Here is a 25985-nt window from a genome sequence, read left to right on the forward strand (position 1 = left end):
AGGTTCTGCCCTTGATGTTAAATTGCAGGCGCAGATGCTCGGATTTGAAAACGACTTGAAGCACAGTTGAAAAGTTAACGCGTTGAAAAATAAAAGTAGTATTTTTCAATGCGTGAGATATGAGGTGAGAGTTGGCAGCTCTTGGGCAGGGGAAAAAGTGCTGTTTTATAGCTCATCTCATCATGCTTTGGTTCACATTTTGCCACGAGGCTGAGAGAAGTTTTAACCTACTTTCCTGCAATTCTACACATTTCGCTATCATATGCTGCTGGCTAGCTGGAGTTGGCCTCTGTGCGCGATCGGTAATCCAGATCCGACTACAGGGAACTTCATTATGGCCAAAAAGCGCAGACCGTATTCATTCTAAACAATTTTTTTCGCACAGCTCTACCCGGAATAGTTTTGAACACTAAAGTCATGTGACCACAGTCATGTGATAGTTTAGACCAGTATGATCTACATTTATGGCACATAACGAAACAGTAAAACATTTGTTTCCCATAATGGTTACAGTAGATTATGCCTATATACCGATATAAAACGTTGCGGTTTAGTTTGATTCTAGATATCACCGCTTGTAGACGCACCAGAAAGACGTCGCCGTCCTGATTCGCACGGAATAAACTCATAGAACTACTACTTCCGAATGATTATTCTATTAACATTGCAACCTTCACATTGATAAAACCTCCATTTTTTTAACAATAATGTTTGCTCAGGCAAGGTGGGTATTTCGCCTGCTCGCCGCTTTGCTGATAGCGATACCAGCAAGCGGGACGCGATACCAAGCGAACTGGGAGAGTTTGGACGCAAGACCGCTTGCTAAATGGTACGACGAAGCCAAGTTCGGGATTTTCGTCCACTGGGGTGTGTTCTCAGTTCCCGGGTTCCAGAGCGAGTGGTTCTGGTGGCATTGGCAAGGCCAAAACCCACCGGACCCGAAGTGTGTTCTGTACATGCAGGAGAACTACCCGCCCGGGTTCAGTTATCCAGACTTCGCTCCCCGGTTCCATGCCCGGTTCTTTGACGCAGATGACTGGGCTGACATATTCGAGGCTTCCGGTGCAAAGTAAGTCTTATTCAGTTTGTATACCTGTATAGTTCTGTTTATGTTTTTCTGCACACAGGCTACACAGTCTGTAGTGATTTAAAAGCTGTAGTGGGGTATTGAACCAGCAACACTGTCATGGGGAAAGTGCACTACCGCTGTGCCAGAAAGGTCTGGCAGAGGTTGCAGTACAGGTATATAGCCGACAATTTAAAGGTTACAGGTCTTTTCCCAGTTTCTACCGGTCCCCTGTATCTCCAGGTATGTGGTCTTAACGGTCCCCTGTATCTCCAGGTATGTGGTCTCTACCGGTCCCCTGTATCTCCAGGTATGTGGTCTATACCGGTCCCCTGTATCTCTACCGGTCCCCTGTATCTCCAGGTCTGGTCCCCTGTATCTCCAGGTATGTGGTCTCTAACGGTCCCCTGTATCTACAGGTATGTGGTCTCTACCGGTCCCCTGTATCTCCAGGTATGTGGTCTATACCGGTCCCCTGTATCTCTACCGGTCCCCTGTATCTCCAGGTCTGGTCCCCTGTATCTCCAGGTATGTGGTCTCTACCGGTCCCCTGTATCTCCAGGTATGTGGTCTCTACCGGTCCCCTGTATCTCCAGGTATGTGGTCTCTACCGGTCCCCTGTATCTCCAGGTATGTGGTCTCTACCGGTCCCCTGTATCTCCAGGTATGTGGTCTCTACCGGTCCCCTGTATCTCCAGGTATGTGGTCTCTACCGGTCCCCTGTATCTCCAGGTATGTGGTCTCTACCGGTCCCCTGTATCTCCAGGTATGTGGTCTCTACCGGTCCCCTGTATCTCCAGGTATGTGGTCTCTACCGGTCCCCTGTATCTCCAGGTATGTGGTCTCTAACGGTCCCCTGTATCTCCAGGTATGTGGTCTCTACCGGTCCCCTGTATCTCCAGGTATGTGGTTCCCCTGTATCTCCAGGTATGTGGTCTCTAACGGTCCCCTGTATCTCCAGGTATGTGGTCTCTACCGGTCCCCTGTATCTCCAGGTATGTGGTCTCTACCGGTCCCCTGTATCTCCAGGTATGTGGTCTCTACCGGTCCCCTGTATCTCCAGGTATGTGGTCTCTACCGGTCCCCTGTATCTCCAGGTATGTGGTCTCTACCGGTCCCCTGTATCTCCAGGTATGTGGTCTCTACCGGTCCCCTGTATCTCCAGGTATGTGGTCTCTACCGGTCCCCTGTATCTCCAGGTATGTGGTCTCTACGGTCCCCTGTATCTCCAGGTATGTGGTCTCTACCGGTCCCCTGTATCTCCAGGTATGTGGTCTCTACGGTCCCCTGTATCTCCAGGTATGTGGTCTCTAACGGTCCCCTGTATCTCCAGGTATGTGGTCTCTAACGGTCCCCTGTATCTCCAGGTATGTGGTCTCTAACGGTCCCCTGTATCTCCAGGTATGTGGTCTCTAACGGTCCCCTGTATCTCCAGGTATGTGGTCTCTAGGTCCCCTGTATCTCCAGGTATGTGGTCTCTACCGGTCCCCTGTATCTCCAGGTATGTGGTCTCTAACGGTCCCCTGTATCTCCAGGTATGTGGTCTCTAACGGTCCCCTGTATCTCCAGGTATGTGGTCTCTACCGGTCCCCTGTATCTCCAGGTATGTGGTCTCTACGGTCCCCTGTATCTCCAGGTATGTGGTCTCTACGGTCCCCTGTATCTCCAGGTATGTGGTCTCTACCGGTCCCCTGTATCTCCAGGTATGTGGTCTCTACCGGTCCCCTGTATCTCCAGGTATGTGGTCTCTACCGGTCCCCTGTATCTCCAGGTATGTGGTCTCTACCGGTCCCCTGTATCTCCAGGTATGTGGTCTCTACCGGTCCCCTGTATCTCCAGGTATGTGGTCTCTACCGGTCCCCTGTATCTCCAGGTATGTGGTCTCTAACGGTCCCCTGTATCTCCAGGTATGTGGTCTCTAACGGTCCCCTGTATCTCCAGGTATGTGGTCTCTAACGGTCCCCTGTATCTCCAGGTATGTGGTCTCTAACGGTCCCCTTTATCTCCAGGTATGTGGTCTCTAACGGTCCCCTGTATCTCCAGGTATGTGGTCTCTACCAGTCCCCTGTATCTCCAGGTATGTGGTCTCTACCGGTCCCCTGATCTCCAGGTATGTGGTCTCTACGGTCCCCTGTATCTCCAGGTATTTGGTCTCTACGGTCCCCTGTATCTCCAGGTATTTGGTCTCTACAGGTCCCCTGTATCTCCAGGTATGTGGTCTCTACGGTCCCCTGTATCTCCAGGTATGTGGTCTCTACCGGTCCCCTGTATCTCCAGTTATGTGGTCTTAACGGTCCCCTGTATCTCCAGGTATGTGGTCTCTACCGGTCCCCTGTATCTCCAGGTATGTGGTCTCTAACGGTCCCCTGTATCTCCAGGTATGTGGTCTCTACCCGGTCCCCTGTATCTCCAGGTATGTGGTCTCTACCGGTCCCCTGTATCTCCAGGTATGTGGTCTCTAACGATCCCCTGTATCTCCAGGTATGTGGTCTCTAACGGTCCCCTGTATCTCCAGGTATGTGGTCTCTAACGGTCCCCTGTATCTCCAGGTATGTGGTCTCTACCGGTCCCCTGTATCTCCAGGTATGTGGTCTCTACGGTCCCCTGTATCTCCAGGTATGTGGTCTCTACCGGTCCCCTGTATCTCCAGGTATGTGGTCTCTACCCGGTCCCCCTGTATCTCAGGTATGGTCCCCTGTATCTCCAGGTATGTGGTCTCTACCGGTCCCCTGTATCTCCAGGTTGTGGTCTCTAACGGTCCCCTGTATCTCCAGGTATGTGGTCTCTAACGGTCCCATGTATCTCCAGGTATGTGGTCTCTAACGGTCCCCTGTATCTCCAGGTATGTGGTCTCTAACGGTCCCCTGTATCTCCAGGTATGTGGTCTCTAACGGTCCCCTTTATCTCCAGGTATGTGGTCTCTACTCGGTCCCCTGTATCTCCAGGTATGTGGTCTCTACCAGTCCCCTGTATCTCCAGGTATGTGGTCTCTACCGGTCCCCTGTATCTCCAGGTATGTGGTCTCTACCGGTCCCCTGTATCTCCAGGTATTTGGTCTCTACCGGTCCCCTGTATCTCCAGGTATTTGGTCTCTACCGGTCCCCTGTATCTCCAGGTATGTGGTCTCTACCGGTCCCCTGTATCTCCAGGTATGTGGTCTCTACCGGTCCCCTGTATCTCCAGTTATGTCGTCTTAACGGTCCCCTGTATCTCCAGGTATGTGGTCTCTACCGGTCCCCTGTATCTCCAGGTATGTGGTCTCTAACGGTCCCCTGTATCTCCAGGTATGTGGTCTCTACCGGTCCCCTGTATCTCCAGGTATGTGGTCTCTAACGGTCCCCTGTATCTCCAGGTATGTGGTCTCTAACGGTCCCCTGTATCTCCAGGTATGTGGTCTCTAACGGTCCCCTGTATCTCCAGGTATGTGGTCTCTACCGGTCCCCTGTATCTCCAGGTATGTGGTCTCTACCGGTCCCTGTATCTCCAGGTATGTGGTCTCTACCGGTCCCCTGTATCTCCAGGTATGTGGTCTCTACCGGTCCCCTGTATCTCCAGGTATGTGGTCTCTACCGGTCCCCTGTATCTCCAGGTATGTGGTCTCTACCGGTCCCCTGTATCTCAGGTATGGTCCCTGTATCTCCAGGTATGTGGTCTCTAGCGGTCCCCTGTATCTCCAGGTATGTGGTCTCTAACGGTCCCCTGTATCTCCCAGGTATGTGGTCTCTAACGGTCCCATGTATCTCCAGGTATGTGGTCTCTAACGGTCCCCTGTATCTCCAGGTATGTGGTCTCTAACGGTCCCCTGTATCTCCAGGTATGTGGTCTCTAACGGTCCCCTTTATCTCCAGGTATGTGGTCTCTAACGGTCCCCTGATCTCCAGGTATGTGGTCTCTACCAGTCCCCTGTATCTCCAGGTATGTGGTCTCTACCGGTCCCCTGTATCTCCAGGTATGTGGTCTCTACCGGTCCCCTGTATCTCCAGGTATTTGGTCTCTACCGGTCCCCTGTATCTCCAGGTATTTGGTCTCTACCGGTCCCCTGTATCTCCAGGTATGTGGTCTCTACCGGTCCCCTGTATCTCCAGGTATGTGGTCTCTACCGGTCCCCTGTATCTCCAGTTATGTGGTCTTAACGGTCCCCTGTATCTCCAGGTATGTGGTCTCTACCGGTCCCCTGTATCTCCAGGTATGTGGTCTCTAACGGTCCCCTGTATCTCCAGGTATGTGGTCCTACCGGTCCCCTGTATCTCCAGGTATGTGGTCTCTAACGGTCCCCTGTATCTCCAGGTATGTGGTCTCAACGGTCCCCTGTATCTCCAGGTATGTTGTCTCTACCGGTCCCCTGTATCTCCAGGTATGTGGTCTCTACCGGTCCCTGTATCTCCAGGTATGGTCCCCTGTATCTCCAGGTATGTGGTCTCTACCGGTCCCTGTATCTCCAGGTATGTGGTCTCTACCGGTCCCCTGTATCTCCAGGTATGGTCCCCTGTATCTCCAGGTATGTGGTCTCTACCGGTCCCCTGTATCTCCAGGTATGTGGTCTCTAACGGTCCCCTGTATTTCCAGGTATGTGGTCTCTAACGGTCCCATGTATCTCCAGGTATGTGGTCTCTAACGGTCCCCTGTATCTCCAGGTATGTGGTCTCTAACGGTCCCCTGTATCTCCAGGTATGTGGTCTCTAACGGTCCCCTTTATCTCCAGGTATGTGGTCTCTAACGGTCCCCTGTATCTCCAGGTATGGTCCCCCTGTATCTCCAGGTATGTGGTCTCTACCGGTCCCCTGTATCTCCAGGTATGTGGTCTCTACCAGTCCCCTGTATCTCCAGGTATGGTCCCCTGTATCTCCAGGTATGTGGTCTCTACCGGTCCCCTGTATCTCCAGGTATGTGGTCTCTAACGGTCCCCTGTATCTCCAGGTATGGTCCCCTGTATCTCCAGGTATGTGGTCTCTACCGGTCCCCTGTATCTCCAGGTATGTGGTCTCTAACGGTCCCCTGTATCTCCAGGTATGTGGTCTCTAACGGTCCCCTGTATCTCCAGGTATGTGGTCCTACCGGTCCCCTGTATCTCCATGTATGGTCCCCTGTATCTCCAGGTATGTGGTCTCTACCGGTCCCCTGTATCTCCAGGTATGTGGTCTCTAACGGTCCCCTGTATCTCCAGGTATGTGGTCTCTAACGGTCCCCTGTATCTCCAGGTATGTGGTCTCTAACGGTCCCCTGTATCTCCAGGTATGGTCCCCTGTATCTCCAGGTATGTGGACTCTACCGGTCCCCTGTATCTCCAGGTATGTGGTCTCTAACGGTCCCCTGTATCTCCAGGTATGTGGTCTCTAACGGTCCCCTGTATCTCCAGGTATGTGGTCTCTACCGGTCCCCTGTATCTCCAGGTATGTGGTCCTACCGGTCCCCTGTATCTCCAGGTATGTGGTCTCTACCGGTCCCCTGTATCTCCAGGTATGTGGTCTCTACCGGTCCCCTGTATCTCCAGGTATGTGGTCTCTACCGGTCCCCTGTATCTCCAGGTATGTGGTCTCTACCGGTCCCCTGTATCTCCAGGTATGTGGTCTCTACCGGTCCCCTGTATCTCCAGGTATGTGGTCTCTACCGGTCCCCTGTATCTCCAGGTATGTGGTCTCTACCGGTCCCCTGTATCTCCAGGTATGGTCCCCTGTATCTCCAGGTATGTGGTCTCTACCGGTCCCCTGTATCTCCAGGTATGTGGTCTCTAACGGTCCCCTGTATCTCCAGGTATGTGGTCTCTAACGGTCCCATGTATCTCCAGGTATGTGGTCTCTAACGGTCCCCTGTATCTCCAGGTATGTGGTCTCTAACGGTCCCCTGTATCTCCAGGTATGTGGTCTCTAACGGTCCCCTTTATCTCCAGGTATGTGGTCTCTAACGGTCCCCTGTATCTCCAGGTATGTGGTCTCTACCAGTCCCCTGTATCTCCAGGTATGTGGTCTCTACCGGTCCCCTGTATCTCCAGGTATGTGGTCTCTACCGGTCCCCTGTATCTCCAGGTATTTGGTCTCTACCGGTCCCCTGTATCTCCAGGTATTTGGTCTCTACCGGTCCCCTGTATCTCCAGGTATGTGGTCTCTACCGGTCCCCTGTATCTTCAGGTATGTGGTCTCTACCGGTCCCCTGTATCTCCAGTTATGTGGTCTTAACGGTCCCCTGTATCTCCAGGTATGTGGTCTCTACCGGTCCCCTGTATCTCCAGGTATGTGGTCTCTAACGGTCCCCTGTATCTCCAGGTATGTGGTCCTACCGGTCCCCTGTATCTCCAGGTATGTGGTCTCTAACGGTCCCCTGTATCTCCAGGTATGTGGTCTCTAACGGTCCCCTGTATCTCCAGGTATGTTGTCTCTACCGGTCCCCTGTATCTCCAGGTATGTGGTCTCTACCGGTCCCCTGTATCTCCAGGTATGGTCCCCTGTATCTCCAGGTATGTGGTCTCTAACGGTCCCCTGTATCTCCAGGTATGTGGTCTCTACCGGTCCCCTGTATCTCCAGGTACAGTGGGGAAAAAAAGTATTTAGTCAGCCACCAATTGTGCAAGTTCTCCCACTTAAAAAGATAGAGAGGCCTGTCATTTTCATCATAGGTACACGTCAACTATGACAGACAAAATGAGGAAAAAAATCCAGAAAATCACATTGTAGGATTTTTTTATGAATTTATTTGCAAATTATGGTGGAAAATAAGTATTTGGTCAATAACAAAAGTTTCTCAATACTTTGTTATATACCCTTTGTTGGCAATGACACAGGTCAAACGTTTTCTGTAAGTCTTCACAAGGTTTTCACACACTGTTGCTGGTATTTTGGCCCATTCCTCCATGCAGATCTCCTCTAGAGCAGTGATGTTTTGGGGCTGTCGCTGGGCAACACAGACTTTCAACTCCCTCCAAAGATTTTCTATGGGGTTGAGATCAGGAGACTGGCTAAGCCACTCCAGGACCCTGAAATGCTTCTTCACGAAGCCACTCCTTCATTGCCCGGGCGGTGTGTTTGGGATCATTGTCATGCTGAAAGACCCAGCCACGTTTCATCTTCAATGCCCTTGCTGATGGAAGGAGGTTTTCACTCAAAATCTCACGATACATGGCCCCATTCATTCATTCCTTTACACGGATCAGTCGTCCTGGTCCCTTTGCAGAAAAAACAGCCCCAAAGCATGATGTTTCCCACCCCCATACTTCACAGTAGGTATGGTGTTCTTTGGATGCAACTCAGCATTCTTTGTCCTCCAAACACGACTGAGTTGAGTTTTTACCAAAAAGTTCTATTTTGGTTTCATCTGACCATATGACATTCTCCCAATCCTCTTCTGGATCATCCAAATGCACTCTAGCAAACTTCAGACAGCCCTGGACATGTACTGGCTTAAGCAGGCGGACACGTCTTGCACTGCAGGATTTGAGTCCCTGGCGCGTAGTGTGTTACTGATGGTAGGCTTTGTTACTTTGGTCCCAGCTCTCTGCAGGTCATTCACTAGGTCCCCCCGTGTGGTTCTGGGATTATTGCTCACCGTTCTTGTGATCATTTTGACCCTACGGGGTGAGATCTTGCGTGGAGCCCCAGATCGAGGGAGATTATCAGTGGTCTTGTATGTCTTCCATTTCCTAATAATTGCTCCCACAGTTGATTTCTTCAAACCAAGCTGCTTACCTATTGCGAGATTCAGTCTTCCCAGCCTGGTGCAGGTCTACAATTTTGTTTCTGGTGTCCTTTGTCAGCTCTTTGGTCTTGGCCATAGTGGAGTTTGGAGTGTGACTGTTTGAGGTTGTGGACAGGTGTCTTTTATACTGATAACAAGTTCAAACAGATGCCACAATACAGGTAACGAGTGGAGGACAGAGGAGCCTCTTAAAGAAGAAGTTACAAGTCTGTGAGAGCCAGAAATCTTGCTTGTTTGTAGGTGACCAAATACTTATTTTCCCCTATAATTTGCAAATAAATTCATAAAAAATCCTACAATGTGATTTTCTGAAATTTTTTTTCTCAATTTGTCTTTCATAGTTGACGTGTACCTATGATGAAAATTACAGGCCTCTCTCATCTTTTTAAGAGGGAGAACTTGCACAAATAGTGGCTGACTAAATACTTTTTTTCCCCACTGTATGTGGTCTCTAACGGTCCCCTGTATCTCCAGGTATGGTCCCCTGTATCTCCAGGTATGTGGTCTCTAACGGTCCCCTGTATCTCCAGGTATGTGGTCTCTAACGGTCCCCTGTATCTCCAGGTATGTGGTCTCTAACGGTCCCCTGTATCTCCAGGTATGGTCCCCTGTATCTCCAGGTATGTGGTCCTTAACGGTCCCCTGTATCTCCAGGTATGTGGTCTCTACCGGTCCCCTGTATCTCCAGGTATGTGGTCTCTACCGGTCCCCTGTATCTCCAGGTATGTGGTCTCTAACGGTCCCCTGTATCTCCAGGTATGTGGTCTCTAACGGTCCCCTGTATCTCCAGGTATGTGGTCTCTACCGGTCCCCTGTATCTCCAGGTATGTGGTCTCTACCGGTCCCCTGTATCTCCAGGTATGTGGTCTCTACCGGTCCCCTGTATCTCCAGGTATGTGGTCTCTACCGGTCCCCTGTATCTCCAGGTATGTGGTCTCTACCGGTCCCCTGTATCTCCAGGTATGTGGTCTCTACCGGTCCCCTGTATCTCCAGGTATGTGGTCTCTAACGGTCCCCTGTATCTCCAGGTATGTGGTCTCTACACGGTCCCCTGTATCTCCAGGTATGTGGTCTCTAACGGTCCCCTGTATCTCCAGGTATGTGATCTCTACCGGTCCCCTGTATCTCCAGGTATGTGGTCTCTACCGGTCCCCTGTATCTCCAGGTATGTGGTCTCTAACGGTCCCCTGTATCTCCAGGTATGTGGTCTCTAACGGTCCCCTGTATCTCCAGGTATGTGGTCTCTACCGGTCCCCTGTATCTCCAGGTATGTGGTCTCTAACGGTCCCCTGTATCTCCAGGTATGTGGTCCTACCGGTCCCCTGTATCTCCAGGTATGTGGTCTCTAACGGTCCCCTGTATCTCCAGGTATGTGGTCCTACCGGTCCCCTGTATCTCCAGGTATGTGGTCTCTAACGGTCCCCTGTATCTCCAGGTATGTGGTCTCTACCGGTCCCCTGTATCATCAGGTATGTGGTGTCTAACGGTCCCCTGTATCTCCAGGTATGTGGTCTCTACCGGTCCCCTGTATCTCCAGGTATGTGGTCTCTACCAGTCCCCTGTATCTCCAGGTATGTGGTCTCTACCGGTCCCCTGTATCTCCAGGTATGTGGTCTCTACCAGTCCCCTGTATCTCCAGGTATGTGGTCTCTACCGGTCCCCTGTATCTCCAGGTATGTGGTCTCTAACGGTCCCCTGTATCTCCAGGTATGTGGTCTCTAACGGTCCCCTGTATCTCCAGGTATGTGGTCTCTAACGGTCCCCTGTATCTCCAGGTATGTGGTCTCTACCGGTCCCCTGTATCTCCAGGTATGTGGTCTCTACCGGTCCCCTGTATCTCCAGGTATGTGGTCTCTACCGGTCCCCTGTATCTCCAGGTATGGTCCCCTGTATCTCCAGGTATGTGGTCTCTAACGGTCCCCTGTATCTCCAGGTATGTGGTCTCTACCGGTCCCCTGTATCTCCAGGTATGTGGTCTCTACCGGTCCCCTGTATCTCCAGGTATGTGGTCTCTACCGGTCCCCTGTATCTCCAGGTATGTGGTCTCTACCGGTCCCCTGTATCTCCAGGTATGTGGTCTCTACCGGTCCCCTGTATCTCCAGGTATGTGGTCTCTACCGGTCCCCTGTATCTCCAGGTATGTGGTCTCTACCGGTCCCTGTATCTCCAGGTATGTGGTCTCTACCGGTCCCCTGTATCTCCAGGTATGTGGTCTCTACCGGTCCCCTGTATCTCCAGGTATGTGGTCTCTACCGGTCCCCTGTATCTCCAGGTATGTGGTCTCTAACGGTCCCCTGTATCTCCAGGTATGTGGTCTCTAACGGTCCCCTGTATCTCCAGGTATGTGGTCTCTACCGGTCCCCCTGTATCTCCAGGTATGTGGTCTCTAACGGTCCCCTGTATCTCCAGGTATGTGGTCTCTACCGGTCCCCTGTATCTCCAGGTATGTGGTCTCTACCGGTCCCCTGTATCTCCAGGTATGTGGTCTCTAACGGTCCCCTGTATCTCCAGGTATGTGGTCTCTACCGGTCCCCTGTATCTCCAGGTATGTGGTCTCTACCGGTCCCCTGTATCTCCAGGTATGTGGTCTCTACCGGTCCCCTGTATCTCCAGGTATGTGGTCTCTAACGGTCCCCTGTATCTCCAGGTATGTGGTCTCTAACGGTCCCCTGTATCTCCAGGTATGTGGTCTCTACCGGTCCCCTGTATCTCCAGGTATGTGGTCTCTACCGGTCCCCTGTATCTCCAGGTATGTGGTCTCTACCGGTCCCCTGTATCTCCAGGTATGTGGTCTCTACCGGTCCCCTGTATCTCCAGGTATGTGGTCTCTACCGGTCCCCTGTATCTCCAGGTATGTGGTCTCTACCGGTCCCCTGTATCTCCAGGTATGTGGTCTCTACCGGTCCCCTGTATCTCCAGGTATGTGGTCTCTACCGGTCCCCTGTATCTCCAGGTATGTGGTCTCTAACGGTCCCCTGTATCTCCAGGTATGTGGTCTCTAACGGTCCCCTGTATCTCCAGGTATGTGGTCTCTACCGGTCCCCTGTATCTCCAGGTATGTGGTCTCTACCGGTCCCCTGTATCTCCAGGTGTGGTCTCTACCGGTCCCCTGTATCTCCAGGTATGTGGTCTCTACCGGTCCCCTGTATCTCCAGGTATGTGGTCTCTACCGGTCCCCTGTATCTCCAGGTATGTGGTCTCTACCGGTCCCCTGTATCTCCAGGTATGTGGTCTCTAACGGTCCCCTGTATCTCCAGGTATGTGGTCTCTACCGGTCCCCTGTATCTCCAGGTATGTGGTCTCTACCGGTCCCCTGTATCTCCAGGTATGTGGTCTCTACCGGTCCCCTGTATCTCCAGGTATGTGGTCTCTACCGGTCCCCTGTATCTCCAGGTATGTGGTCTCTACCGGTCCCCTGTATCTCCAGGTATGTGGTCTCTACCGGTCCCCTGTATCTCCAGGTATGTGGTCTCTAACGGTCCCCTGTATCTCCAGGTATGTGGTCTCTAACGGTCCCCTGTATCTCCAGGTATGGTCCCCTGTATCTCCAGGTATGTGGTCTCTAACGGTCCCCTGTATCTCCAGGTATGTGGTCTCTACCGGTCCCCTGTATCTCCAGGTATGTGGTCTCTACCGGTCCCCTGTATCTCCAGGTATGTGGTCTCTACCGGTCCCCTGTATCTCCAGGTATGTGGTCTCTACCGGTCCCCTGTATCTCCAGGTATGTGGTCTCTAACGGTCCCCTGTATCTCCAGGTATGTGGTCTCTAACGGTCCCCTGTATCTCCAGGTATGTGGTCTCTACCGGTCCCCTGTATCTCCAGGTATGTGGTCTCTACCGGTCCCCTGTATCTCCAGGTATGTGGTCTCTAACGGTCCCCTGTATCTCCAGGTATGTGGTCTCTAACGGTCCCCTGTATCTCCAGGTATGTGGTCTCTAACGGTCCCCTGTATCTCCAGGTATGTGGTCTCTAACGGTCCCCTGTATCTCCAGGTATGTGGTCTCTAACGGTCCCCTGTATCTCCAGGTATGTGGTCTTAACAGCGAAGCACCATGAAGGATTCACCACCTGGCCGTCTCCTCACTCCTGGAACTGGAACTCAGTGGACACTGGACCACACAGAGACCTGGTGGGAGACCTGGCAAAGGCTGTACGCAACAGGTAGGCTAAACAAGGCAGCTGTCTGACAACAGAGAGAGAAGGGTTGAAGTTATCAATAGATGCTGATCTGAGGACAGTTTTGCATGTTCTCTCCTAATTGGTTATCGCAATGGGTATTGGGTAGAGTAGGCCTAAGCTTAGGTGTAAGGCACCCAACTACACAACAGAGAATGAAGGGTTATCCAAAGACGCTGATCTGAAGACAGATTTGTATTTTCTCACCAAATTTGTATTGGTTAATGTATTGGGCCATGTTCCCCCTGCTCAGACTTTGCATTGCATCAACCAATAGTTGCATGCGAAGTCCTTGACTGTGCCGCCAGGCACCAGACTGCTATAACATAATGATGTGGTTAGCGAATACGTAAAATACCTATCCAGGCGTTGTAAGATCTGACTTGGGTAAGGCACCTAGAGACGGGTTGAAACTGTCCATAGACACTGATCTGTGTTCAGTTTTGCATAGTACTGTCCTCTAATTGTTATCGGGGTGATGTATATGGGGAGAGTAAGCTGTAATATGCTTAAATGCATTCTACTGGAGCAGGGGTCGAATGGGAAGACCTCTATATTTGTCATAGATATATTTATATAGGTGTTTGTAATAAGTCCAGGCTTTTAGCTGACAGCAGAGGTAGTTCTGTATTCAATCACATGTATTTGATAAAGCCCTTTTTACATCAGCAGTTGTCATAAAGTGCTTTACAGATACCCAGCCTGAAACCCCAACGAGCAAGCAATGCAGTAGTACAGTGACCAGGAACAACTCATAACAATGCCTTTAGGCTCAATGTTGACTTTCAACAGTTCCTTATCCCTCCCAGTATCACCTGCTGTCTTTTGACAGTTCCTTATCCCTCCCAGTATCACCTGCTGTCTTTTGACAGTTCCTTATCCCTCCCAGTATCACCTGCTGTCTTTCGACAGTTCCCTATCCCTCCCAGTATCACCTGCTGTCTTTTAACAGTTCCTTATCCCTCCCAGTATCACCTGCTGTCTTTCAACAGTTCCTTATCCCCCCCAGTATCACCTGCTGTCTTTTGACAGTTCCCTATCCCTCCCAGTATCAGATGCTGTCTTTTGACAGTTCCCTCCCAGTATCAGATGCTGTCTTTTGACAGTTCCCTATCCCTCCCAGTATCACCTGCTGTCTTTTGACAGTTTCCTATCTCTCCCAGTATCAGATGCTGTCTTTTGACAGTTCCCTATCCCTCCCAGTATCACCTGCTGTCTTTTGACAGTTCCCTATCCCTCCCAGTATCAGATGCTGTCTTTTGACAGTTCCCTATCCCTCCCAGTATCAGATGCTGTCTTTTGACAGTTCCCTATCCCTCCCAGTATCAGATGCTGTCTTTTGACAGTTCCCTATCCCTCCCAGTATCAGATGCTGTCTTTTGACAGTTCCCTATCCCTCCCAGTATCAGATGCTGTCTTTTGACAGTTCCCTATCCCTCCCAGTATCACCTGCTGTCTTTTGACAGTTCCCTATCCCTCCCAGTATCAGATGCTGTCTTTCGACAGTTCCTATCCCTCCCAGTATCACCTGCTGTCTTTTGACAGTTCCCTATCCCTCCCAGTATCAGATGCTGTCTTTTGACAGTTCCCTATCCCTCCCAGTATCACCTGCTGTCTTTCGACAGTTCCTTATCCCTCCCAGTATCAGATGCTGTCTTGTGACAGTTCCCTATCCCTCCCAGTATCAGATGCTGTCTTTTGACAGTTCCCTATCCCTCCCAGTATCAGATGCTGTCTTTTGACAGTTCCCTATCCCTCCCAGTATCAGATGCTGTCTTTTGACAGTTCCCTATCCCTCCCAGTATCAGATGCTGTCTTTTGACAGTTCCCTATCCCTCCCAGTATCAGATGCTGTATTTTGACAGTTCCCTATCCCTCCCAGTATCACCTGCTGTCTTTTGACAGTTCCCTATCCCTCCCAGTATCAGATGCTGTCTTTTGACAGTTCCCTATCCCTCCCAGTATCACCTGCTGTCTTTTGACAGTTCCCTATCCCCTCCCAGTATCAGATGCTGTCTTTTGACAGTTCCTTATCCCTCCCAGTATCACCTGCTGTCTTTTGACAGTTCCCTATCCCTCCCAGTATCAGATGCTGTCTTTTGACAGTTCCTTATCCCCTCCCAGTATCAGATGCTGTCTTTTGACAGTTCCCTATCCCTCCCAGTATCAGATGCTGTCTTTTGACAGTTCCCTATCCCTCCCAGTATCAGATGCTGTCTTTTGACAGTTCCCTATCCCTCCCAGTATCAGATGCTGTCTTTTGACAGTTCCCTATCCCTCCCAGTATCAGATGCTGTCTTTTGACAGTTCCCTATCCCTCCCAGTATCAGATGCTGTCTTTTGACAGTTCCCTATCCCTCCCAGTATCACCTGCTGTCTTTTGACAGTTCCCTATCCCTCCCAGTATCAGATGCTGTCTTTTGACAGTTCCCTATCCCTCCCAGTATCACCTGCTGTCTTTTGACAGTTCCCTATCCCTCCCAGTATCAGATGCTGTCTTTTGACAGTTCCATATCCCTCCCAGTATCAGATGCTGTCTTTTGACAGTTCCCTATCCCTCCCAGTATCAGATGCTGTCTTTTGACAGTTCCCTATCCCTCCCAGTATCAGATGCTGTCTTTTGACAGTTCCCTATCCCTCCCAGTATCAGATGCTGTCGTTTGACAGTTCCCTATCCCTCCCAGTATCAGATGCTGTCTTTTGACAGTTCCCTATCCCTCCCAGTATCAGATGCTGTCTTTTGACAGTTCCCTATCCCTCCCAGTATCACCTGCTGTCTCTTGACAGTTCCCTATCCCTCCCAGTATCAGATGCTGTCTTTTGACAGTTCCCTATCCCTCCCAGTATCACCTGCTGTCTCTTGACAGTTCCCTATCCCTCCCAGTATCAGATGCTGTCTTTTGACAGTTCCCTATCCCTCCCAGTATCACCTGCTGTCTTTTGACAGTTCCCTATCCCTCCCAGTATCAGATGCTGTCTTTTGACAGTTCCCTATCCCTCCCAGTATCAGATGCTGTCTCTTGACAGTTCCCTATCCCTCCCAGTATCAGATGCTGTCTTTTGACAGTTCCCTATCCCTCCCAGTATCACCTGCTGTCCTGTTGTTGTCTGTTCACAGGTCGCTGCACTATGGACTCTATAACTCCCTGTATGAATGGTTCAACCCCCTCTACCTGGCGGACAAAAAGAACAACTTCACAACACAGGACTTTGTCTTGAATAAACTGCTGCCTGAGCTTTATGACATGGTCCTAAGGTAATTTAGGCCAGACCAGGTCTACCGTGAATACTAAAAACATGTTTTTTTAATTATTTTTTTTTATAATGGCTGAGATAGAGGCACAGTGTAATATATTGTACGTCTATCTCCACATGTATCTGTGGAGAACAGGGCTAAAAGGTCTTACAGCAGTGCTTAGACTATCACATACCACACAAACATACACCACTGTTCAAAAGTTTGGGGTCACTTAGAAATGTCCTTGTTTTTGAAGGAAAAGCAAACATTTTTGTCCATTTAAAAATTGGAAATACAGTGTAGACATTGTTAATGTTGTAAATGGCTATTGTAGCTGGAAACGGCTGATCTTTAACGGAATATCTACATAGGCGTACGGAGGCCCATTATCAGCAACCATCAGTCCTGTGTTCCAATGGCACGTTGTGTTTGCTAATCCAAGTTGATCACTTTAAAAGGCTAATTGATCATTAGAAAACCCTTTTGTAATTATGTTAGCACAGCTGAAAACTGTTGTGCTGATTTTAAAGAAGCAATAAAAATGGCCTTCTTGAGACTAGTTTGGCCTTGAGACCTTCTAGGCAGAGTTGCAAAGAAAAAGCCATATCTCAGACTGGCCAATAAAAAGAAAAGATTAAGATGTCTACACTGAATTTCTGATCAATTTGATGTTATTTCAATGGACAAAAAAAATTTGCGCACACACCCCTATACCCATTTTCCCCTCACTGGTCTCTCCTGTGGTCCAGGTACAAACCAGAGCTGATCTGGTCCGATGGGGATTGGGAAGCTCCCGACACCTACTGGAACTCAACAGAATTCCTGGCCTGGCTTTACAACGACAGTCCCGTTAAAGTGAGGACTTCCTACCCATCATAATAATAATAATAATATAATAATAATATGCCATTTAGCAGACGCTTTTATCCAAAGCGACTTACAGTCATGTGTGCATAAATTTTTACGTATGGGTGGTCCCGGGGATCGAACCCACTACCCTGGCGTTACAAGCGCCATGCTCTACCAATTGAGCTACAGAGGACCACTAGGGTGCGTCCCAAATGCCACACTATTCCCTACATAGTACACTACTATAGGGGCTCTGGTCAAAAGTAGTGCACTGTAAAGGGAACAGGGCGCCATTTGGAACCCTTTTTAGGGCAGTGTTTACCAAGTCTGGTCCTGGAGAGCTACAGTAGTGGTTGCAGGTTTTCATTCCAACCCAGCACACTTCATTCAGCTAATCAAGGCCTTGATGATTAGTTGAATCAGGTGTTTTAGTGCTAGGCTGCAACAAACACCTCCACACCCTGTAATTTGCATGGGGTACTGATATCCAGAACCAGGGTTGGGGACTGAGGACAACAGATTTTCAGTGTCCAGTCTATGGATGACTTTGAATGAATAACTGCCATGAAATATGTGTGTGTTATAGTGACTGAATCTGCCTCCTCTGAAAAAGATACAAGTAAACATGCACGTGATCATTTCCTGTCCACTCATTTGTCTCTGATTGGCTGTCATTTTTATCCCCCTCCCTCCAGGACGTGATTGTGACCAATGACAGGTGGGGGGCGGGGTGTTACTGTAAACACGGCGGCTACTATAACTGTGCAGACAAGTACACCCCTGGGGAGCTGCCCAAACACAAGTGGGAGAAGTGTCAGTCGATAGACACACAGTCCTGGGGTTACCGGAGGACCATGAGACTCTCTGAGCTGATGGACCTGCCCAGTATCGTACAGGTGAGGGGGAACTGATGGGCCTGCCCAGTATCGTACAGGTGAGGGGGAAATCACACACTGCACTGATCCACCCCCGGACACACTCTAGTCACTATGATTGGCCTGCCCAGTGAGGAAAGGACACACGTCTATACTGATCTAAACAGGGTAGTCATCTATACTGATCTAAATGGGGTAGTTGTCTCTACTGATCTAAATAGGGTAGTCGTCTATACTGATCTAAACAGGGTAGTCATCTATACTGATCTAAATGGGACACTCATCTCTACTGATCTAAATAGGGTAGTCGTCTCTACTGATCTAAACAGGGTAGTCGTCTATACTGATCTAAATAGGGTAGTCGTCTCTACTGATCTAAACAGGGTAGTCGTCTATACTGATCTAAATAGGGTAGTCATCTCTACTGATCTAAATAGGGTAGTCGTCTCTACTGATCTAAACAGGGTAGTCATCTATACTGATCTAAATAGGGTAGTCATCTATACTGATCTAAATAGGGTAGTCATCTATACTGATCTAAATAGGGTAGTCATCTATACTGATCTAAATAGGGTAGTCATCTATACTGATCTAAACAGGGTAGTCATCTATACTGATTTAAATAGGGTAGTCATCTATACTGATCTAAATAGGGTAGTCATCTCTACTGATCTAAACAGGGTAGTCATCTCTACTGATCTAAACAGGGTAGTCATCTCTACTGATCTAAATAGGGTAGTCATCTCTACTGATCTAAATAGGGTAGTCATCTATACTGATCTAAATAGGGTAGTCATCTCTACTGATCTAAATAGGGTAGTCATCTCTACTGATCTAAATAGGGTAGTCATCTCTACTGATCTAAATAGGGTAGTCATCTCTACTGATCTAAATAGGGTAGTCATCTATACTGATCTAAATAGGGTAGTCATCTCTACTGATCTAAATAGGGTAGTCATCTCTACTGATCTAAACAGGGTAGTCATCTCTACTGATCTAAATAGGGTAGTCATCTCTACTGATCTAAATAGGGTAGTCATCTCTACTGATCTAAATAGGGTAGTCATCTCTACTGATCTAAACAGGGTAGTCGTCTCTACTGATCTAAACAGGGTAGTCGTCTCTACTGATCTAAATAGGGTAGTCGTCTCTACTGATCTAAATAGGGTAGTCGTCTCTACTGATCTAAATAGGGTAGTCGTCTATACTGATCTAAACAGGGTAGTCATCTCTACTGATTTAAATAGGGTAGTCATCTATACTGATCTAAACAGGGTAGTCATCTCTACTGATCTAAATAGGGTAGTCATCTCTACTGATCTAAACAGGGTAGTCATCTATCAAATCAAATCAAATCAAATTTTATTGGTCACATGCGCCGAATACAACAGGTGCAGACATTACAGTGAAATGCTTACTTACAGCCCCTAACCAACAGTGCATTTATTTTAAACAAAAAAAAGTAATAATAAAACAACAACAAAAAAAGTGTTGAGAAAAAAAGAGCAGAAGTAAAATAAAGTGACAGTAGGGAGGCTATATATACAGGGGGGTACCATTGCAGAGTCAATGTGCGGGGGCACGGCTAGTTGAGGTAGTTGTGGTAATATGTACATGTGGGTAGAGTTAAAGTGACTATGCATAAATACTTAACAGAGTAGCAGCAGCGTAAAAAGGATGGGGTGGGGGCCTATAGTGATCAAATAGTCCGGGTAGCCATGATTAGCTGTTCTAAGGAGTCTTATGGCTTGGGGGTAGAAGCTGTTGAGAAGTCTTTTGGACCTAGACTTGGCACTCCGGTACCGCTTGCCATGCGGTAGCAGAGAGAACAGTCTATGACTAGGGTGGCTGGAGTCTTTGACAATTTTGAGGGCCTTCCTCTGACACCGCCTGGTATAGAGGTCCTGGATGGCAGGGAGCTTTGCCCCAGTGATGTACTGGGCCGTACGCACTACCCTCTGTAGTGCCTTGCGGTCAGAGGCCAAGCAGTTGCCATACCAGGCGGTGATGCAACCAGTCAGGATGCTCTCGATGGTGCAGCTGTAGAATTTTTTATACTGATCTGATACTGATCTAAATAGGGTAGTCATCTCTACTGATCTAAATAGGGTAGTCATCTCTACTGATCTAAATAGGGTAGTCCTCTCTACTGATCTAAACAGGGTAGTCATCTCTACTGATCTAAACAGGGTAGTCATCTCTACTGATCTAAATAGGGTAGTCATCTATACTGATCTAAACAGGGTAGTCATCTCTACTGATCTAAACAGGGTAGTCATCTCTACTGATCTAAACAGGGTAGTCATCTCTACTGATCTAAATAGGGTAGTCATCTCTACTGATCTAAATAGGGTAGTCATCTCTACTGATCTAAACAGGGTAGTCGTCTCTACTGATCTAAACAGGGTAGTCGTCTCTACTGATCTAAACAGGGTAGTCATCTATACTGATCTAAATAGGGTAGTCATCTATACTGATCTAAACAGGGTAGTCATCTCTACTGATTTAAATAGGGTAGTCATCTATACTGATCTAAACAGGGTAGTCATCTCTACTGATCTAAATAGGGTAGTCATCTATACTGATTTAAATAGGGTAGTCATCTCTACTGATCTAAACAGGGTAGTCATCTATACTGATCTAAATAGGGTAGTCATCTCTACTGATCTAAATAGGGTAGTCATCTCTACTGATCTAAATAGGGTAGTCCTCTCTACTGATCTAAACAGGGTAGTCATCTCTACTGATCTAAATAGGGTAGTCATCTCTACTGATCTAAACAGGGTAGTCATCTCTACTGATCTAAATAGGGTAGTCATCTCTACTGATCTAAATAGGGTAGTCATCTCTACTGATCTAAACAGGGTAGTCGTCTCTACTGATCTAAATAGGGTAGTCGTCTCTACTGATCTAAATAGGGTAGTCGTCTCTACTGATCTAAACAGGGTAGTCGTCTCTACTGATCTAAATAGGGTAGTCGTCTCTACTGATCTAAATAGGGTAGTCATCTATACTGATCTAAACAGGGTAGTCATCAACAGTATTGTGATCACTACATCTGATGGCTTTAAAGCTGATTTCTGCAGCATTAGTAAAAGATGTGAACAATACATGTTTTATGATTTCATTCCTGTGCTGTTTGTAACTACCCTGGTAGGTTGGCTAATAACCTGAACCAGTTTGCATGCATTAGTTACAGTGGCTTGCGAAAGTATTCACCCCCCCTTGGCATCAATTTTGTTGCCTTACAACCTGGAATTAAAATGGATTTTTTGGGGGGTTTGTATCATTTGATTTACACAACATGCCTACCACTTTGAAGATGCAAAATATTTGTTTCTTGTGATACAAGCTTTGCAGCTCCTTCAGGGTTATCTTTGGTGTCTTTGTTGCCTCTCTGATTAATGCCCTCCTTGCCTGGTCCGTGAGTTTTGGTGGGCGGCCCTCTCTTGGCAGGTTTGTTATGGTGCCATATTCTTTAAAAATATTTTATAATGGATGTAATGGTGCTCCGTGGGATGTTCAAAGTTTAGGATATTTTTTTATAACCCAACCCTGATCTGTACTTCTCCACAACTTTGTCCCTGACCTGTTTGGAGAGCTCCTTGGTCTTCATGGTGCCGCTTGCTTGGTGGTGCCCCTTGCTTAGTGGTGTTGCAGACTCTGGGGCCTTTCAGAACAGGTGTATATATACTGAGATCATGTGACAGATCATGTGACACTTAGCTTGCACACAGGTGGACTTTATTTAACTAATTATGTGACTTCGGAAGGTAATTGGTTGCACCAGATCTTATTTAGGGGCTTCATAGCAAAGGGGATGAATACATATGCACGCACCACTTTTCCATTATACATTTATTTTGGAAATTTTTGAAACAAGTTATTTTTTTAAATTTCACTTCACCAATTTGGACTATTTTGTGTATGTCCATTACATGAAATCCAAATAGAAATCCATTTGAATTACAGGTTGTAATGCAACAAAATAGGAAAAACGCCAAGGGGGATGAATACTTTTGCAAGGCACTTTTTCTTTAGTGATATACACATACATTATCAAGCATTTCACACGTGTTATCCAGATACTGACTGTTAGCACTTGGTGGTCTATAGCAGCTTCCCACCAGAATGGGCTTTAGGTGAGGCAGGTGAACCTGTAGCCATATTACTTCAACAGCATTTAACATGAGATCCTCTCTAAGCTTTACAGGAATGTGGTTCTGAATTTAAACGGCAACACCTCTACCTTTTGGCATTTCTGTATTTTCCGTAGATGTTATAACCATGTATTTCTACCACTGTATCATCAAAGGTATTATCTAAGTGAGTTTCAGAGATAGTCAGAATATGAATGTCATCTGTTACTAGCAAATTTTTTATTTCATGAAACTTGTTTCTTAAGCTACATATGTTAACGTGGGTTATTTTAGCACTTTTCTGGGATGCTTGATTGTTTTCATTGCTTTACTGGGAAGCTTAGCAGAGGTAGACATGCTCATGTTATTTATGTTAGTGCAGGGTGAGCTGCACACAGTGGAATTCCTACTAGGGCACACCGCCTCAGTGCTAACAGTATAACTCTGGTTCATAGGCACATGATTACTGTATACAATAGCTGTGGGATCAGCAGAGGCATTCAGGGGAGTAAGAGGGACATAAATTAGGGTATTTAGACTGTCTTCCAACGCCCCTGGGATAATGTACATTTGTGGAAGCATTATGACAACTCAGCGACACCATGGTAGGGATTAGCTGAGCTGGGCTTGGGTCATTGATAAGTCATTGTCTCAACGCAGCCTTATAATGCTGTGAAAGGATCCAGGAACCCAAATGATTTGGGTGGATCCCATCCTCCTTATAAAACAAGCTTTGTTTCCAGAAGGTATCAAAATGGTCAATACATTTTACACCCACAGAGCTCCGATAGTCTCATAGATAGTTAGGGAGGGCACAAAGCCAGATATTATGCAGCGTTTGTTGGTGTCAAGCAGAGACCCAATCAAGCAGAGACCCAATCAAGCAGAGACTCAATCAGTTCAAGTGGTAGAAACTAGAATAGACAAACTTGGCTGTTTTAGAGTAAATGAGAATGTAAAATGTTACAAAACATGAACACCTTCCTAATATTTGCCCTCAGAACTGCCTTAATTCGTTGGGGCGTGGACTCTACAAGGTGTCGAAAGCGTTCCACAGGGATGCTGGCCCATGTTGACTCCAATGCTTCCAACAGTTGTGTCAAATTGGCTGGATGTCCTTTGGGTGGTGGACCATTCTTGATACACACGGGAAACTGTTGAGCATGAAAAACCCAGCAGTGTTGCAGTTCTTGACACATGCTTTGTACACTCTGTGTATGGTTGCATTGATTAGATATTTAGAAATGCTAGGTTTATGTTAGTGGGACATACATCTTACTACATATGCAGTCTGTCTGGTCCGACGTCATGTTCTCCTCTCCAGGACCTGGTCCAAACAGTGGCCATGGGGGGTAACTACCTGCTGAATGTGGGTCCTACCCCTGATGGTATGATCCCCCCAGTGTTTGAGGAGAGGCTGAGGGGCATGGGGGCCTGGCTGGAGGTCAACGGAGAGGCCATCTACTCCTCCAAACCCTGGAGGCTCCAGACCGAGAACGCCACCGTACCTGTCTGGTAGGAGAGGGAGCGGGAGGGAGGTGATGGGGCTTCTAGTGGGGTTTGTCAAGGGATGATGGGGGAAATATTGGATGGAGAGGGATGCAGTGGATGGAGAGGGATGCAGTGGATGGAGAGGGATGCAGTGGATGGAGAGGGATGCAGTGGGATGCAGTGGATGGAGAGGGATGCAGAGGGATGGAGAGGGATGGAGTGGATGGAGAGGGATGGAGAGGGATGCAGTGGATGGAGAGGGATGGAGTGGATGGAGAGGGATGGAGAGGGATGCAGTGGATGGAGTGGGATGCAGTGGATGGAGTGGGATGCAGTGGATGGAGAGGGATGCAGTGGATGGAGAGGGATGCAGTGGATGGAGAGGGATGGAGGGGGATGGAGGGGGATGGAGAGGGATGGAGAGGGATGCAGTGGATGGAGTGGATGGAGAGGGATGCAGTGGGATGGAGAGGGATGGGGAGGGATGCATTGGATGGAGAGGGATGGAGTGGGATGGAGTGGATGGAGGGGGATGGAGAAGGATGCAGTGGATGGAGAGGGATGGAGGGGATGGAGAGGGATGGAGAGGGATGCAGTGGATGGAGAGGGATGCAGTGGATGGAGAGGGATGGAGAGGGATGCAGTGGATGGAGAGGGATGGAGGGGGATGGAGAGGGATGGAGAGGGATGCAGTGGATGGAGAGGGATGCAGTGGATGGAGAGGGATGGAGTGGATGGAGAGGGATGGAGAGGGATGCAGTGGATGGAGAGGGATGCAGTGGATGGAGAGGGATGCAGTGGATGGAGAGGGATGGAGTGGATGGAGAGGGATGGAGTGGATGGAGAGGGATGGAGAGGGGTGGAGTGGATGGAGGGTTTTGTTCCAGCCTGTATCACATCTGATTCTGAGTCCTCAGGGATCATAAAGTCCTGCTCAGGAAATGAAAACAAAGTAATGTGCTGCTCTCTCGTTCTCCCCCCCTTCTCTCTCTCGTTCTCCCTCTCTCTCTCTCTCGCCCCCCTCTCTCTCTCTCTCTCGTTCTTCCCTCTCTCTCTCTCTCGTTCTCCTCTCTCTCTCTCCCCTCTCGCTCTGTAGGTACACCTCTAATTCCAAATGCTCCAGTGTGTATGCTGTCTTCACGACGAAACCCACTGTGTACACATTCCACCTGTCTGAACCAATTACAGCAGAGAGCACCACGGTGAGTGGAGTTGAAACTATTGCAGCAGAGAGCACCACGGTGAGTGGAGTTGAACCTATTGCAGCAGAGAGCACCACGGTGAGTGGAGTTGAACCTATTGCAGCAGAGAGCACCACAGTGAGTGGAGTGATGCAGTATTATTTTGATCCACATGGTGTATGTGATGTCAGTTATTATTATTCCTATAATATATGTAGTGTAGATCTGATCTAGGATCAGGGCCCGTATCCACAACGCATCTCAGCGTATAAACAGCGTAGAAGTGTACATATAATCTTATACGTTATAATCTAAAAGGCAAGACTGATCCTCGATGAGCGCTACCATTCTGAGACCTTTCATACATATGGCCCCAGACTTTATGATGAATAGTTAAAGTGAAGTATTGGCCTAGCCACTGACTTGTGGATCTCTCTCTCTGCTCTCTTCTCTCTCTACTTTCTTCTCTCTCTGCTCTCTGCTCTTCTCTCCCCTGCTCTCTCCCTCTCACCGCTCTCCCAGGTGACATTATTGGGGAGCCTAGAGCCTTTGAGATGGGCTCCTCTCCACCCCCGGGGTCTGATCATCCTCCTCCCTGAGTTACCCCCCACCCCGGCCCAGGCCTGGATCCTCAAACTGGATGGGGTCAAGTGATCTGGGGTGACAACCATCCTCCTGAATAGGCCTTTAGCTACTGGTGAGCAGTAAAGGGACTCCACAAGATTTGTTTGAATGAAATTAATAAATTAGGATTTTAAAATGTTGAAAGATTTTTTAGAATGACCCAAAATGAGTGTGATGTGATATTAGTAAGTAACTTTTCTTAGGATTTAGAAGTGTAATTGCCGCCATTTTGGCACCAGGATTCAATGATAGAATATAATTCAATGATCAATTCTGTGGGTAATGAATTTAAAACCTATGGGAGAATCTTTATGGAACAAACAAGTTGAATCAACGTTGTTTCCATGTAATCAGAGAACATTTAACATATTGTACTTAGCTTGCCTTTTTATTGTCATTTTTATTGTCTCAGGGAAAATCTGCCTCTTTTTCCAGTGATTAGTGTTTTTTTCCCTACGGTTCTGTGTTTGACTCTGCTGTTTGTTATTCATCTCCAGGTGATGGGATTTTAATGTTTTATGCCTCAATGATTGTTTATTGTTGTCTGTTTTAAATCTGTGGAGGATTCTTTTGGACTTACTCATGGAGATGTATGTTCCTCCCCTGAGGGGTGAAGTTTTATTTGTCAAGCTTCTTATTAAAGATTTACATTTACATCA

At 48.2% G+C, this 25985-nt stretch overlaps 1 protein-coding gene across 1 annotated transcript; it reads left to right on the forward strand.

Moving 5' to 3' along the window:
* On the forward strand, positions 1-25985 carry LOC121586869 (tissue alpha-L-fucosidase). The gene is made up of 8 exons (XM_041903884.2): positions 1-1069; positions 12780-12914; positions 16048-16185; positions 16917-17022; positions 17712-17912; positions 23355-23545; positions 24618-24723; positions 25225-25985. The coding sequence occupies exons 1-8, from the start codon at positions 708-710 to the stop codon at positions 25354-25356; spliced, it is 1371 nt and encodes a 456-aa protein (XP_041759818.2). The 5' UTR covers positions 1-707; the 3' UTR covers positions 25357-25985.

This window comes from Coregonus clupeaformis, chromosome 17 (assembly GCF_020615455.1).
Source record: "Coregonus clupeaformis isolate EN_2021a chromosome 17, ASM2061545v1, whole genome shotgun sequence".
Taxonomy (NCBI): domain Eukaryota; kingdom Metazoa; phylum Chordata; class Actinopteri; order Salmoniformes; family Salmonidae; genus Coregonus; species Coregonus clupeaformis.